Genomic DNA, 12,490 nt, shown 5'->3' on the forward strand with positions numbered 1-12,490 from the left:
TTAAGCTTCAGCAGTTCTTCCATGATGGGAGCCTTGTTTATGCATCTTGGTTGCAGGTTGGGAAGATTTCCCCCAGTTGTGAGAACGGCGGTGCCAGTAGATGGAAGATTTGAGCACATAGTCCTCTCTTGCAATGCTACTTCAGACCATGCAATCATTTGGATAGAGAGAGAAGCTCAAAGGGCTCTGGATGTAAGATAACTTCTTCCCTTTCTTGGCACTCAAGCTCCCTCTTTAAATCTTGTTTATGTGAGTTGTGCCATAGAATCAAAATGGCAAGTTATTAATGGAATTCACTGTTGGTTCTGTGTTTGTTTGACCAAGGGCTTTCAAAAACATCATAAGCCAAACCTGTTCTCATGAACAACCATCCCACAATGAATAGGAAAAGGCATAGTAATACTATGAATGATCCAGTATTGAATACTGGTGACAGTATCAGCAGGACATCTTCCTGTGCTTCCAAACATTCCTAACTCTACATATTCTTGTATAGCCAAAGCGGGAAAATGAAAATTAGTTCTGATTAGTTGAAGTATGGTTATTAAGTACTTACATGGTGGCTAACAAATATGGATTCCAAAATTTCCTCATTCTCAACTAATTAATCCACATCAACCTACTTTTGAAATTTGCTTTTAGGTCTTTGGAAGAGATTGTATTTTTTTTTTTTTTGATCAGTGGAAGAGATTAATTTATTAGATTTAAAGAAAGCTGTAGCAGTACAAATGATGACAGGGATGTCATCCCCAAGAGCTTATCAAATTACAGTTGCAAAGAATTCCCAAAAAGGCTGGCAAGTTCCCAGCATCCCAAAGTACATCAGATTACAATTTAGCCCAAAACAAGCTATCTCTATCAGCTCCTTTCTTTGCCAATACATCTGCCATTCCATTTGCAGACCGTCTTATCCACCTAAAAGTGGAATTGAATCTCTTTGCCAAGGTGGCGATCTCCCTAAAAGCATGTCTATATTTCCATGGAGCTGATCTGATATTCTTGGACCAAGATATGACTAACTGAGAATCTCCTTCCACTTCTAATTCCCTCACTCCAACTTGTACAGCAAGTCTTAATCCATATAAGAGAGCCATCACTTCAGCTTGTACTGAATCTCCAAAACCAATTGGTCCTAAAAATAATGCCACCACCACTCTGTTATGGGCCCAGGCGTAGGATCTCGTCACGGGTCGGTCCACGGGGAGAACCTCTAGCTTCCCCTTGCCCCTGCCTTTGCGTGCAGACCCTATCGTGGCGACCTAAGGGGTGATTTGTCCAAGAGATCACCCTAACTCTCCTCAACTCTTCTCTTGACTGAAATTCTTGGATGCCTTTATTCAATAATAGTGGCTCCTTAAATAGGAGATTACAAGAGTCCTGCTCTTAGGGAGACTCCTTGCTGAATAGGGAGACCTCCAACTCTATCTTGATAAGATAAGACTGATAAGATAAGATAAGTCTCTCTTAATCCTAATCTAATAAGATAAGATAATCTCTCTTAATCCTAATCTAATAAGATAAGCCTCTCTTAATCCTAATCTAATAAGATAAGATAATCTAATCTACTAACTTAATAAGATAAGAATAACAAGATAGTCTAATATAATATGCTGAATGGATAAGATTGTTGTTGCCGAATTGGATAGGATGAGAACATCGGATCATTGCTGCTGCTGCTCCCAATACGCGTCCACATCATTACTCCCCTCTTGGACTACGAGCTTGTCCTCAAGCTCGAATTCAGGATGGGTGTCGGGAAACACCGTCAAAGGAATCCCGGATAGGTAGAATGACTTTGCCCTCCTGGATCGGGGTCCAATGAAGAGGGTTCATCTTCGTCTTCCTCTTGTTTCACCAGGAGGCAGAAAAGTCTCTTGCACTTGTGCCCTACTGAGTAGAGTTCATCGCAATTAAAACATTGTCCCCTCGCCCTGCGTTCCGCCATCTCAGCCCTGGACAAGAGCTTAATAGGGGGTGCAACGACGCTGCTCCTCACACTGGATGCTGATCTGGAATTGTTGCTCGTCTGTGGCTTCCGTTCTTGGCTAGCTGCTGAATATGGAGCCATTCCGAGTGGTTCCGGGGATGCCCATGCTGATGGAGGCCACCCCATATTGAAGGTTCCGCGGCTGAGTTGTAGTTTGCGTTTGAAGGCGTGAGCTATATTCATGGCTGTAACCAGGTTGGGGGGATTCTGCATTTCCACGTCCACCCACAGGGGTTCTGCTAACCCAGCGGTGAACATGTCTACCTGCTGGTCCGGTCGCACTGAAGATGCCCTCGCGAGGAGGGTTTGGAACTGGTGCTGGTATTCTGCCACTGTGCCGGTTTGTTTAAGGTTAATCAGCTCGCCTAAGGGGTTGCTTGTCAGTGGGGGCCCAAATCTAAGAAGGCAGTAGGACTTGAACTGGGTCCAACTGAGCCCAGGTTCTTCCTGTTCTAATCAATAGAACCAGAGTTGCGCTTCCTCTGTTAAGTGAAAGGCGGCTAGGCTTACCTTATCCCGGTCGCCTGTCCGTTGATTTCGAAAAAACTGCTCGCACCGGTACAGCCAGCCCAAGGGATCTCCGTTGCCGTTGTACGACGGGAATTCTAACCTGCTGTACTTGGGGATGACTACGGCCCCCTGGTTGCCGAACTGCTGTTCGCCAGAAGACTCCGACAGATTTGGTCGGCGGCCACTAGTGGCTGTCACCCCTTCTATGTTCCTCTCTTTGCTAGAAAGGAATAACTCCATCAGACGCCGTAGCTCCCTGACTTCGTCCTTGATTTCCCGTACTTCCGAGCTGGTCTCCATGAGCCGGTGCTCGAGTTCGTGGACCCTGGACGGCAACTGCTCCAAATCACCCATGACGCCTTGCTCTGATACCAAAATGTTATGGGCCCGGGCGTAGGATCTCGTCACGGGTCGGTCCACGGGGAGAACCTCTAGCTTCCCCTTGCCCCTCCCTTTGCGGGCAGACCCTATCGTGGCGACCTAAGGGGTGATTTGTCCAAGAGATCACCCTAACTCTCCTCAACTCTTCTCTTGACTGAAATTCTTGGATGCCTTTATTCAATAATAGTGGCTCCTTAAATAGGAGATTACAAGAGTCCTGCTCTTAGGGAGACTCCTTGCTGAATAGGGAGACCTCCAACTCTATCTTGATAAGATAAGACTGATAAGATAAGATAAGTCTCTCTTAATGCTAATCTAATAAGATAAGATAATCTCTCTTAATCCTAATCTAATAAGATAAGGTAATCTCTCTTAATCCTAATCTAATAAGATAAGTCTCTCTTAATCCTAATCTAATAAGATAAGATAATCTAATCTACTAACTTAATAAGATAAGAATAACAAGATAGTCTAATCTAATATGCTGAATGGATAAGACTGTTGCTGCCGAATTGGATAGGATGAGAACACCGGATCATTGCTGCTGCTGCTCCCAATATGCGTCCACATCACACTCCTTCATGGTTTCTGAAAACACCTCCTATTCCTGCCCTTCCTGGATTACCCAATGAGCTACCATCAAAGTATCAAAGTTAAGCTTCAGTTTGTTGAAAGATGGAGGTTTCCAAACCATTCTTACACTATCTGCAGGTCTAACTGTTTGTGCCACTTTAGTCCAGGATTGTATTATGTCATTTGTTGAGAATTCTCTAAAGAGATCCACAGTTTTTACCCAATGTGTTGTTCTTACTGTTACGGCTTCAAACAGTTCTTCCTTTGATTTGCTCTTCTCATTAAAAATTCTCTGATTTCTTTCTTCCCATACAGTCCAGATCAGCGCTGCTCTCGCTGTCCTCTACACAACTCTTCCTCTCTTCTTTTGTTGAGTTAAGAAACTGGAATTGAATAGGCCTACCACATCTTGTGGAGGATCCCATCTGCAACCAAAGAGTGAACAAACATATTTCCATATACAAGACATAAAGGGCAGGTAACAAGTAAATGAGGAAGGGTCTCACCACTTTCCTTGCTAAGGATACACACATGAGGAGAAAGGCATTTGTTTGGTCTTCTTTTTTGTAGCAAGTCACAGGCGTTGGTCTTCCCAAGGAACACTTCCCAAGACAAAGCTTGTACTTTAGGAGGAATAGGTTTACAGTAGATTTCTTTAATTGGGAAAGTTTCCCCCAAAAGCTCTAACAAGACAAGAAGGTTAAAAAAGGAAGCACAAGAGAAAAGACCATAAGGTGAAGGGAACCAAATTCTTCCATCTGGAGAGTTGGTGTCCAAGAAAACATTTTCCAACTTTGATAGTAAGAGGACAAGGGAGTCAAGCTCAAAATCTCTCAGACCTCTCATATATATCCAAAATCCCAATTTATTCCAAGTTCCATTGAAAAACCGAGATGGGTTCAGCCTTGTAACTGGATAAAGAAAAGAGTAAGGGAAATTGTTGTTTCAATGGTAGATCCCTAACCCAAAGATCTTCCCAGAAAAGGACCCTCTCCCCATTACCCACATCAAATCGAGTGAAACTGAGAAAGGTTGGTAATACCTCTATTATTGCTTTCCAGGGGGATCTTGAAGAAGTATGAGTTGTCAAAGTTGCATCCTAGCCATTTTCTGCCTTACCGTGAATGCTTCCAGTGACCTTGAGCCACAATCTATCACTTTCTAAAGGAAATCTCCAGAGCCATTTTCCTTGTAGAGCTGTATTTGTCTTTATTAGATTCCTAATTCCAAGTCCTCCCAATTCTTTAGATTTGTATACCTGTTCTCATTTTATAAGATGATCTCTTCTTTCATCCCCCGGTTTCCACAATAAATCTTTCTTAATTTTCTTCAAGTTCTTTATAATCCTGATCGGTATTCTAAGGGTGGAAAGGAAGTAGGTAGGCAAGTTGGTTAAGGTGGATCTAATCAGAGTAATTCTTCCTCCCATAAAAATGTAACTCCTCTTCCAAAATGCTAACATTTTTCTGAACCTTTCTATTATCGATTTCCAAAAGCTTTTTGACCTAGGGTTACCCCCCAATGGCATACCAAGATACTCTAGGGGCTAACTCCTAATCTAACCTAGTATTTCTGCCACCTCCCGAATATCTTGTTCTCCCATATTAATTCCTGTCACACAACTCTTCCCCCAATTCACTTTCAGCATTGATACCCTTTGCAAACAATCAACTAGAAGTTTTAAGTTCCTCACATTGGATTCACTACATTCCTCATAAAAGATGATTAAGTCGTCTACAAATTAGTGAGTGACAACAATCTCCTCCCTACCAACTCTCCATCCTCAAAGCAAATTATTTAGATCAGCCTTAACAACCATTTGCTTAATACTTATGCCACAAAGTTAAAAAGGAAAGGAGAAATGAAGTCTCCCAGCCTTAAACCTCTTTTTGCTGGGTAGAAGATCCTTAGCTATTCCATTTACCAAAATCGAGAAATGTACTGAGCTACTACGTCCTTCAATCCAATTCCTCCATCTCTTGTCCAATCCAAACTTTTCCAAAAGAAGTAGAAGGAAGGACCAATCCACCATATCATAGGCTTTTTTTAGATCTAGCTTACAAATTAGTCCTCTCCCTCGTTTTTTCTTTTCAGCCACACACTCATTTGCCAAAAGGATTTGGTCTATTATTTGTCTCCTTTCTACAAAGGCTCATTGGTTTTGGGAGATTACCAATGGTAACACAGATTTCAATCATCCTACCAAAACTTTAGCAATGATTTTATAGAGGCTCCAAATTAGTCTTATGGGCCTAAAATCCTTTGGAGTTTTCACCTCTCTTTTTGGGCACTAGAGCAAGGAAGGTAGCATTCGTGCCTGGCGGTGGAATTCAAAAAACACCTCCATCAAGTCAGCTTCTAGGATCTGCCAACAATCTTGATAAAAAGCAAAAGAAAACAGAGGATTGATCATTGGTAGAAAACAGAGGCTATGGAGAAGTTCAAGAATCTTAGTCCTTGGAAATTTCCTTCTCCCATTGGGCCTGAAGAACTGAACACCATACCCAGAGGATTGATTAATAACTGGCCATTTTGATCCTTTGATCAGAGATGTATGAACACCTAGATTGTGTTTCTTTCCACTGATCAGAGATGTATAAAGAATTAGATCAAGTTCTCTGGGCCTCATGGATAAATGAATTGCTATCATTCTTCGTCTTGTTTCTTTTTAAGTTATTGCATAAATTCATGACACAGTAGATTCTACTGGTTCTCTCCCCACTTGTGGAAAGTCAATACATTATTTTTTCTACTCAACCATGTACATCTCTTTTCAGTTTTGACAGAATTATGAACAAACCGTATTAAACCATTCTCTCTCTCTCTCTCTGTGAACATTCATCATCCCTGTAGAACTGAGAAATTTTCCTCCAATTCTTAGTTAATGATAGAGAAAGATCGAATTATGGAGATTCCAGCAAAGCAGAGGATGGAGCGCCGGGAGACTCTTGCAAGAGAGCACACTGAGGAGTACAAGGCAGCATTACAGCGGGCAGTCAAGTTGGCCGTCCCTCATGCTTACTCCCCTTCTCCTTATGGAACATTTGATGAGCAGGAAAATTCCAGTGGCACAACCAAGCAAGCTTCTTCATTAGTTTCATCGGGTCCGTCTAAGAAAAGCAGGACAAGGGAAAGCTGGGATGAATTAATTGAGCGTCTTTTTGAGAAGGATGACACTGGGCAGATGGTGCTCAAGAAGTCACAAAGTGATGGCTCTTGATGTGTTTTATTACAAAGGAAAAAGCATTTGGGGAATCAGCATTCATTCATTCATTCATTCATTTTTTGAGGCCTGTTGATTATGTTTTATTACTATTAGTGCCAAAGAAATAAAAGAACTTGTTGGTCGCTTGCATGTAAAAGTAGATATCTTTTCCACAAGGGAACCGAAGAGGATGAAATTTCTATATTCCCCGAGATCGAGACACACAGACCTTGTAATTTATTATTTTTTTTGGTGATCGTTACTGGCTTTTTTAAAAGCTTGATCTTTTAGTGTGAGTTGACAAGTCTGGATATGCCACGAACATGTGTGCAGGCTATGAACAGGACACAACTGGGGCTGACAATTTTGACCCAACTTATTTGACTCACCCAATCCATTCACTTGGAAATCCACCCATACCCATCCGTCTATCATGTTAGATCGATGTGTCAAGAAACCCTTTTGGGTTAGTGGAAAAGGGGTCAGGATGGATTGGGTCAAGGGTATCATAGGGTCAGTTTAGGTTAGGGTTGAGGAGAAATAAAAGGGAGTGTTTTTTTTTTTTTGTGAAAGAAAAAGGGAATTTGCGTTGGGAAAAGGGAGAAAGGGGTTTCTGCCATGAAACTCTCATGAGAACTGCCGGATTAATCCTTTTTCTATGCCGCTGCTGGGTTAAATTAAACCTTTCTCTATACCGTTGGAAAAGCCGCTGCCAAAGGAGATTTGCTCCTCCTATAGTGTTCTGTTCATAGCATTCACACAGGGTTTTGTGCGCAGCAGATCCTGCTCCAATTTAACAAGTATGACCAAGGTTGTTAGCTTCTTAGTCAAAAGAACAAGGAAACGTACAAAAGAATGGGAAAAGTAAACGCCTATTTTTCTCATTTGATGTGATTTAATTTACACTCATAAGATCCTTAATTCAATGCTAACAATATTTTTTACACCTGCAACGAAGAGAAGTAGGTGTAGATCAGATTGATCATTTGTGAAGCTGATGAGAACCGCTATTCTGTTACAACTGGAGATCGAGAACGGCTTCCCCTGCCAAAATGAGACATGTCAATCATAGAACTCAAATACCGCAATGTAACGTTTTTGGAGAGAGCAAGAACATTATCTACTTCTGCATATCATAATTCTTTCCCAGTGATGTACTCTCAATGCTACAATTACAAAACTCGGTAATTCGATCAAACAACTCTACTTAAGTTTATTTCTACGCAAACTTTCTATAAATTGAAAAACTGATGCCATATACTACAGAAGTACCCCCCCCCCCCCCCCCCCCCCTAAAAATAAAATAAATTAAAATAAAATAATAGTCACACACTAGAAATAATGCAATAACAAAAAAGCTGTGCACATGTTTAATGAATTACTGCACAACATAGCAAAATTTAGGTGTTCAAACTGGTCACAATTACTGTACAAATGCTGTTGTCTAAATAGGCATTGAAAACTTCAAATGCATCAGATAAAATGGAGGACCCTTTAATCCTAAAAATAAGACACCCTGAAACTCCTGCTTATAACAGGGGCTATTATCTAGGAAATAAAGCATTAACAAATAAAGCAACGAGTCATGCAGCGTAGAACATGAGAACTTGTGGAGAACCAAAACAGGATAATTTTATCTTTAAAAAAATGAGAAACAAAATGATTATATTACAAGAAACTTTTGGGACAAGGCGAGATTAGGAATTAAAAAGATTTTTAATAATAGTACAATGCAATAGCAGGAGATTCTTTATAATGCTTATGGAAACTTTTGGGAATGGAAGAAGGCAGATTGTGTGTTTTCCAGAGGGAAGAAAAAAACAGGGTTGAATCAACGTAGCAGAGGCTTTGGAGCAGTGTACGCATAGAAGATGGTATTTTCAGAATTTGAACAGTGTTTCAGTAGCGGTAGTTACCAATCCAGGTGATTTACAACATGAAGATGAAAAGGAAGAGAATAAGGAGGAAGTGTTGTGTGGTGCATCAGCGATACCGAAAGTAATGGTGGGGGACTGGAGGGGACTGCTGGATGATATCTTGAAGGTAATACATACCAAAGAATCACCATGGTTGCTGCCGTTTGATAGAAGAAAGCCATCCTTGACTTAGGTGATGCTTAGACTGAGGTCAGGCTGAATACCAGAGAAGGTATGGTGATGATTGAAAGTTGGAATCCATCCTGCAATAAAAAGGAGTTGGGGGAAGGAAGTATTGAGCTAAAAATCCTCAGTCTTCCTTTCGATGTTGACGGACCAAGTTTTATAGACAAGATTGCGAGTCTGTGGAGGAGTTTCAGAAGCTGTAAACCTTCTTGATCTTCATGTTGTGTGGAAAAAGGTAGTGGGAGCAAATCCAGAATCGATCCCATGAGCATTAGAGTTGTTCACCAAAGGGAGATGGAGAAGACTGGGTAGCTTCAGAAGATGAAGCGACACTGTGGGGAGAAGGGCTGAAGGTTGAAAATGGTGCTGATGTGGCTTGGTGGAGGCCATGTGGCAGAAAAGCGGAGTTGTTGGGTGTGATAAATGAGGAACTTGGAAAGGTGAGAAGAGGAGAAGAAATGTTCCATCTTCCATTTTAAAGAAAGAATTTAAATTCTTTTGAGCTTAATTGAACGGTGGGATCTAAGGCCTTCCCAACTGGGTGAACTAGTAGTCAGGCCATCAGCATGTGACAACTTAACCCTTACATACCAGAGGCAGAAGGCTAAGTAATGGTGGATGACAGAGCTGGTCTATCATCATCCCCATCAATGGTTAACAGGTCCCAGGGATCAATATCAGGGTCATTTCAGTGGGTAAAATTTCACCTTCCCAAGTCCCAACCAGGATTGACCTAATCTGAATTACTCAAGAAGCAAAAATGATTGGAAGGACTGGTAGAGATTGGATTAAACATGAGGAAGACAAAGAAACTAGTACTATGCTGAATTGAGTACTTGCAGTGTGGAAGGTACAGTTCAAGTTTTGCTTGAGCAAGAGGAAGATTATCACTTGTCAGACGGTCAGACCTCTTCAATTTGGAAAGAATCATCTTACGCAGTTTCCAGAGGGGGATTAAGTGTGGTAAGCTTCAGTTAGAAAAATTAGTGAGGTGTGGGAGACTGATGCAGCTCGAGTAGAAGATGCAATCAGGGTGCAAACCGGATTAGATGGTGATGAAAAGAGTTTAGACCAAATAAAGCAGGGGAGTACATGATGATCAAAGAGGAGGGGGATTATTGACGAATCAGTGGCAAGAGCACTGTGTCTGGACGGTGGAAAAGCAATCGAACAAAAATACCCACAACAAGATCAAGGTTGCAACAGAAGGATGCACTCAAGGTTACTCTCAAAAATGCTCAGGCTGAATGTAATAGGAATGTGAACCAAGAGGTTTGAAGGAGTTTGCAGTGTTAAACTATAATGAAGAGAGGTTTGGAGGAGTTTGCAGTGAACTTATAAAGAGTAATAAGGAGCATAAGGGGGCAGTTCTAGACATTTAGGAGAGGAAGTGGAAGAGAAAAGGAAGGCAGATAAGGGGATACAAGATCAACAGAGGGGGATTTGGTGGAAAAGGGAAAGAAGGATGTAAATGGGAAAAAGAATGGGGATGAAGACAGAAACCATTTGTAGTAAAAGGCATACTAACGAATTGGGGTTGGAGGAAGAGATAGTTATAGATAAGGGCAGCCCAGTGCACGAGGCTCCCGCCAATGCGGGGTCTGGGGAGGGATTAGATGTATGCTCCCCTAAGGAACTGAAATCCTTTTATAAGAAAAGGGAAGGAGCAAGGAGGAAAATGAATGAAGTGGAGAAGCTAATTAATGATATTGAAGGGGATAAAGACTTAAGTGTGAGGGGAGGTAGAAGAAAAGTAGGTCTATAAAGGAGAGGTTAGGTTTGGGTTAAGTTTCAATGTACAATGAAAATTTTTAGCTGGAATGTGAGGGGTTAGGAAGTGCAACAAGTAGGGGTGGATTCAAGCCAAGCCGAGCTGAATATCTAGCTATTTGAGCTTGGCTTGGTTCGAGCTTGATAGTTAGCCAAGCTTCATATAAAAAATAAAAAATTATACATGTAAAAACTATACATATAAAAAATTATTTGTTATATAATTAAAATATTATTATATAATATAAGATCGATTAGGCTCGTGAGCCTCACAATTTGAGCTTCATTAGGATCAAGCTTGACTGGAAGCTTAGTTTAAATTGAGCCAAATTGAGTTTTTCATGAACTGAGCTTGAATAGCTCATCAAAAACTCGATTCATGTCACTTCTAGCAACAAGGAGGAAAGCAATTAAGGAATTACTCAGAAAGGAAAAGCCTGATACTCTCCTAATTCAAGAGTCTAAAGTCATGAGCTTGATAGGAGATGGGTAAGAAGTTTTTGGGGTAAAAGAGATGTTAATTGGAGTTTTACTCCATCTTGGGGAGCTTTAAGAGAACAACAATATGGAAGGAAGATGTAGTACAGTGCATTGAGGAGTTGGAGTTTTACGGTGTTAGTTAAATTGAAAAATGTTCAAGATGAGTTTGAATGGGTTTTAACCAATGTTTACAGGCCAAACTCTTATAGGGAAAGGAATCTGATGTGGGAAGAGTTAGCAGATATAAGGGGTATGTGGAATGGGTTATGGTGTCTAGGAGGTGATCTTGATGTGGTTAGATTCAGTTATTTAGCGCACAGGCGAGGTGCATTTTAGGGTAGGCACCTTGCCCAGGTCCTAGGCGCAGCCCATTCAAAAGGCGCACCACTAGGCATGCGCCTGGTGCGCCTTGTGCCTTGGCCCTAGCGTGTGTCTTTTGAAAATTTGACGCCTTTTCCTTTTTTTGAGTCTAGCGGCTAGGCTGGGGGCTTTGCCCCCAGACCCCTTCGTGAGCGAAACCGGAGCTTCGAGAACCCCCTATTTGGTAATGCTGTCAATTCATTCATCCTAATAAAATATCTTCTTAAAAGCAATTAAAACTATAAAATCATTAGTTTTTGTGTGAAAAATCAGAATTTAAGACCCTAACATGGACTTGTTTGGGTTTGCCTTGAGGGGCATGGCACAAAGGCGGCTTGTAGAATTAGGAATGTAATATGTCACATTAGCTACTTGATTTAATTGAGAAAAAAGAGATTGTGGGTTTTATATGCTTGAAAATGTTTTATATGTTTGATTTCATTTTTAAATTCTCACTTGAATATGCTTTACATATTATTTTTATGTATTTTAATTTTAGATAATAGGTTTTTTAAAACATTTATTTTAAAATTAAAATTTATATTTTTATTAATATTATGTTTTATAATTTTATTTATTTATTTATTTAATTTTTAGCTTTTTTTTTTAATTGTGTGCCTTGCCTCAAAAAAGGCGCACGCCTCGCCTTGTGCCTTGCGCCTCAGGCACAAAATGGCCCTTGCGCCTTTCGCTTTTAAAACACTGGTTAGATTTGCAAAAGAGATGAATAGCACAAGACAAAGGGTAATTGGTATGAGAATATTCAATGTGTTTATTGATTCCTTTGACTTGAGAGATATTCCATTGGAGCAATCTAGGTTTACTTGGTCAAATCTTCAAGAAAATCCTTTATGCTCTAGCCTGGACAGATTCCTAGTGTCTCTTGCTTGGGAAGAAAATTGGAATGGTCTTTTGAGAAATACTCTGCCTAGAATCACTTCTGACCATTGGCTTATCTATGTATTTTAGTAGGGTATTGTAGGTGGCCCAACCCCTTTTAGATTTGAAAATATGTGCCTTACACTTCCTAACTTCAAAGTTTAAACAAAAGGCAAAAAATTGGTGGAGTAACCAACAACAATATCCTAAGTGGGAGGGCCTGAGATTTATGAAGTTACAAAA

At 40.7% G+C, this 12,490-nt stretch overlaps 1 protein-coding gene across 3 annotated transcripts in view; it reads right to left on the reverse strand.

Moving 5' to 3' along the window:
* Window positions 1–7,420: 7,420 nt before the first annotated feature.
* The window catches only part of LOC104586384 (beta-amylase 2, chloroplastic-like), a 57,905-nt gene continuing 52,835 nt past the window's right edge, over window positions 7,421–12,490 (reverse strand). For 2 of the 3 annotated variants that reach the window (XM_088889509.1, XM_010243599.3), the window contains one exon: window positions 7,515–7,700. In XM_088889509.1, coding sequence (XP_088745635.1) covers window positions 7,672–7,700 — 29 coding nt within the window. In that variant the 3' untranslated portion in view covers window positions 7,515–7,671. Of the gene's footprint in view, window positions 7,440–7,514; window positions 7,701–12,490 lie in introns of those variants that run through there. The other variant, XR_733447.3, reaches the window with a different exon arrangement.

The sequence above is a fragment of the Nelumbo nucifera genome, chromosome 6, assembly GCF_055504915.1.
Source record: "Nelumbo nucifera cultivar China Antique chromosome 6, China Antique-T2T, whole genome shotgun sequence".
Lineage (NCBI taxonomy): Eukaryota > Viridiplantae > Streptophyta > Magnoliopsida > Proteales > Nelumbonaceae > Nelumbo > Nelumbo nucifera.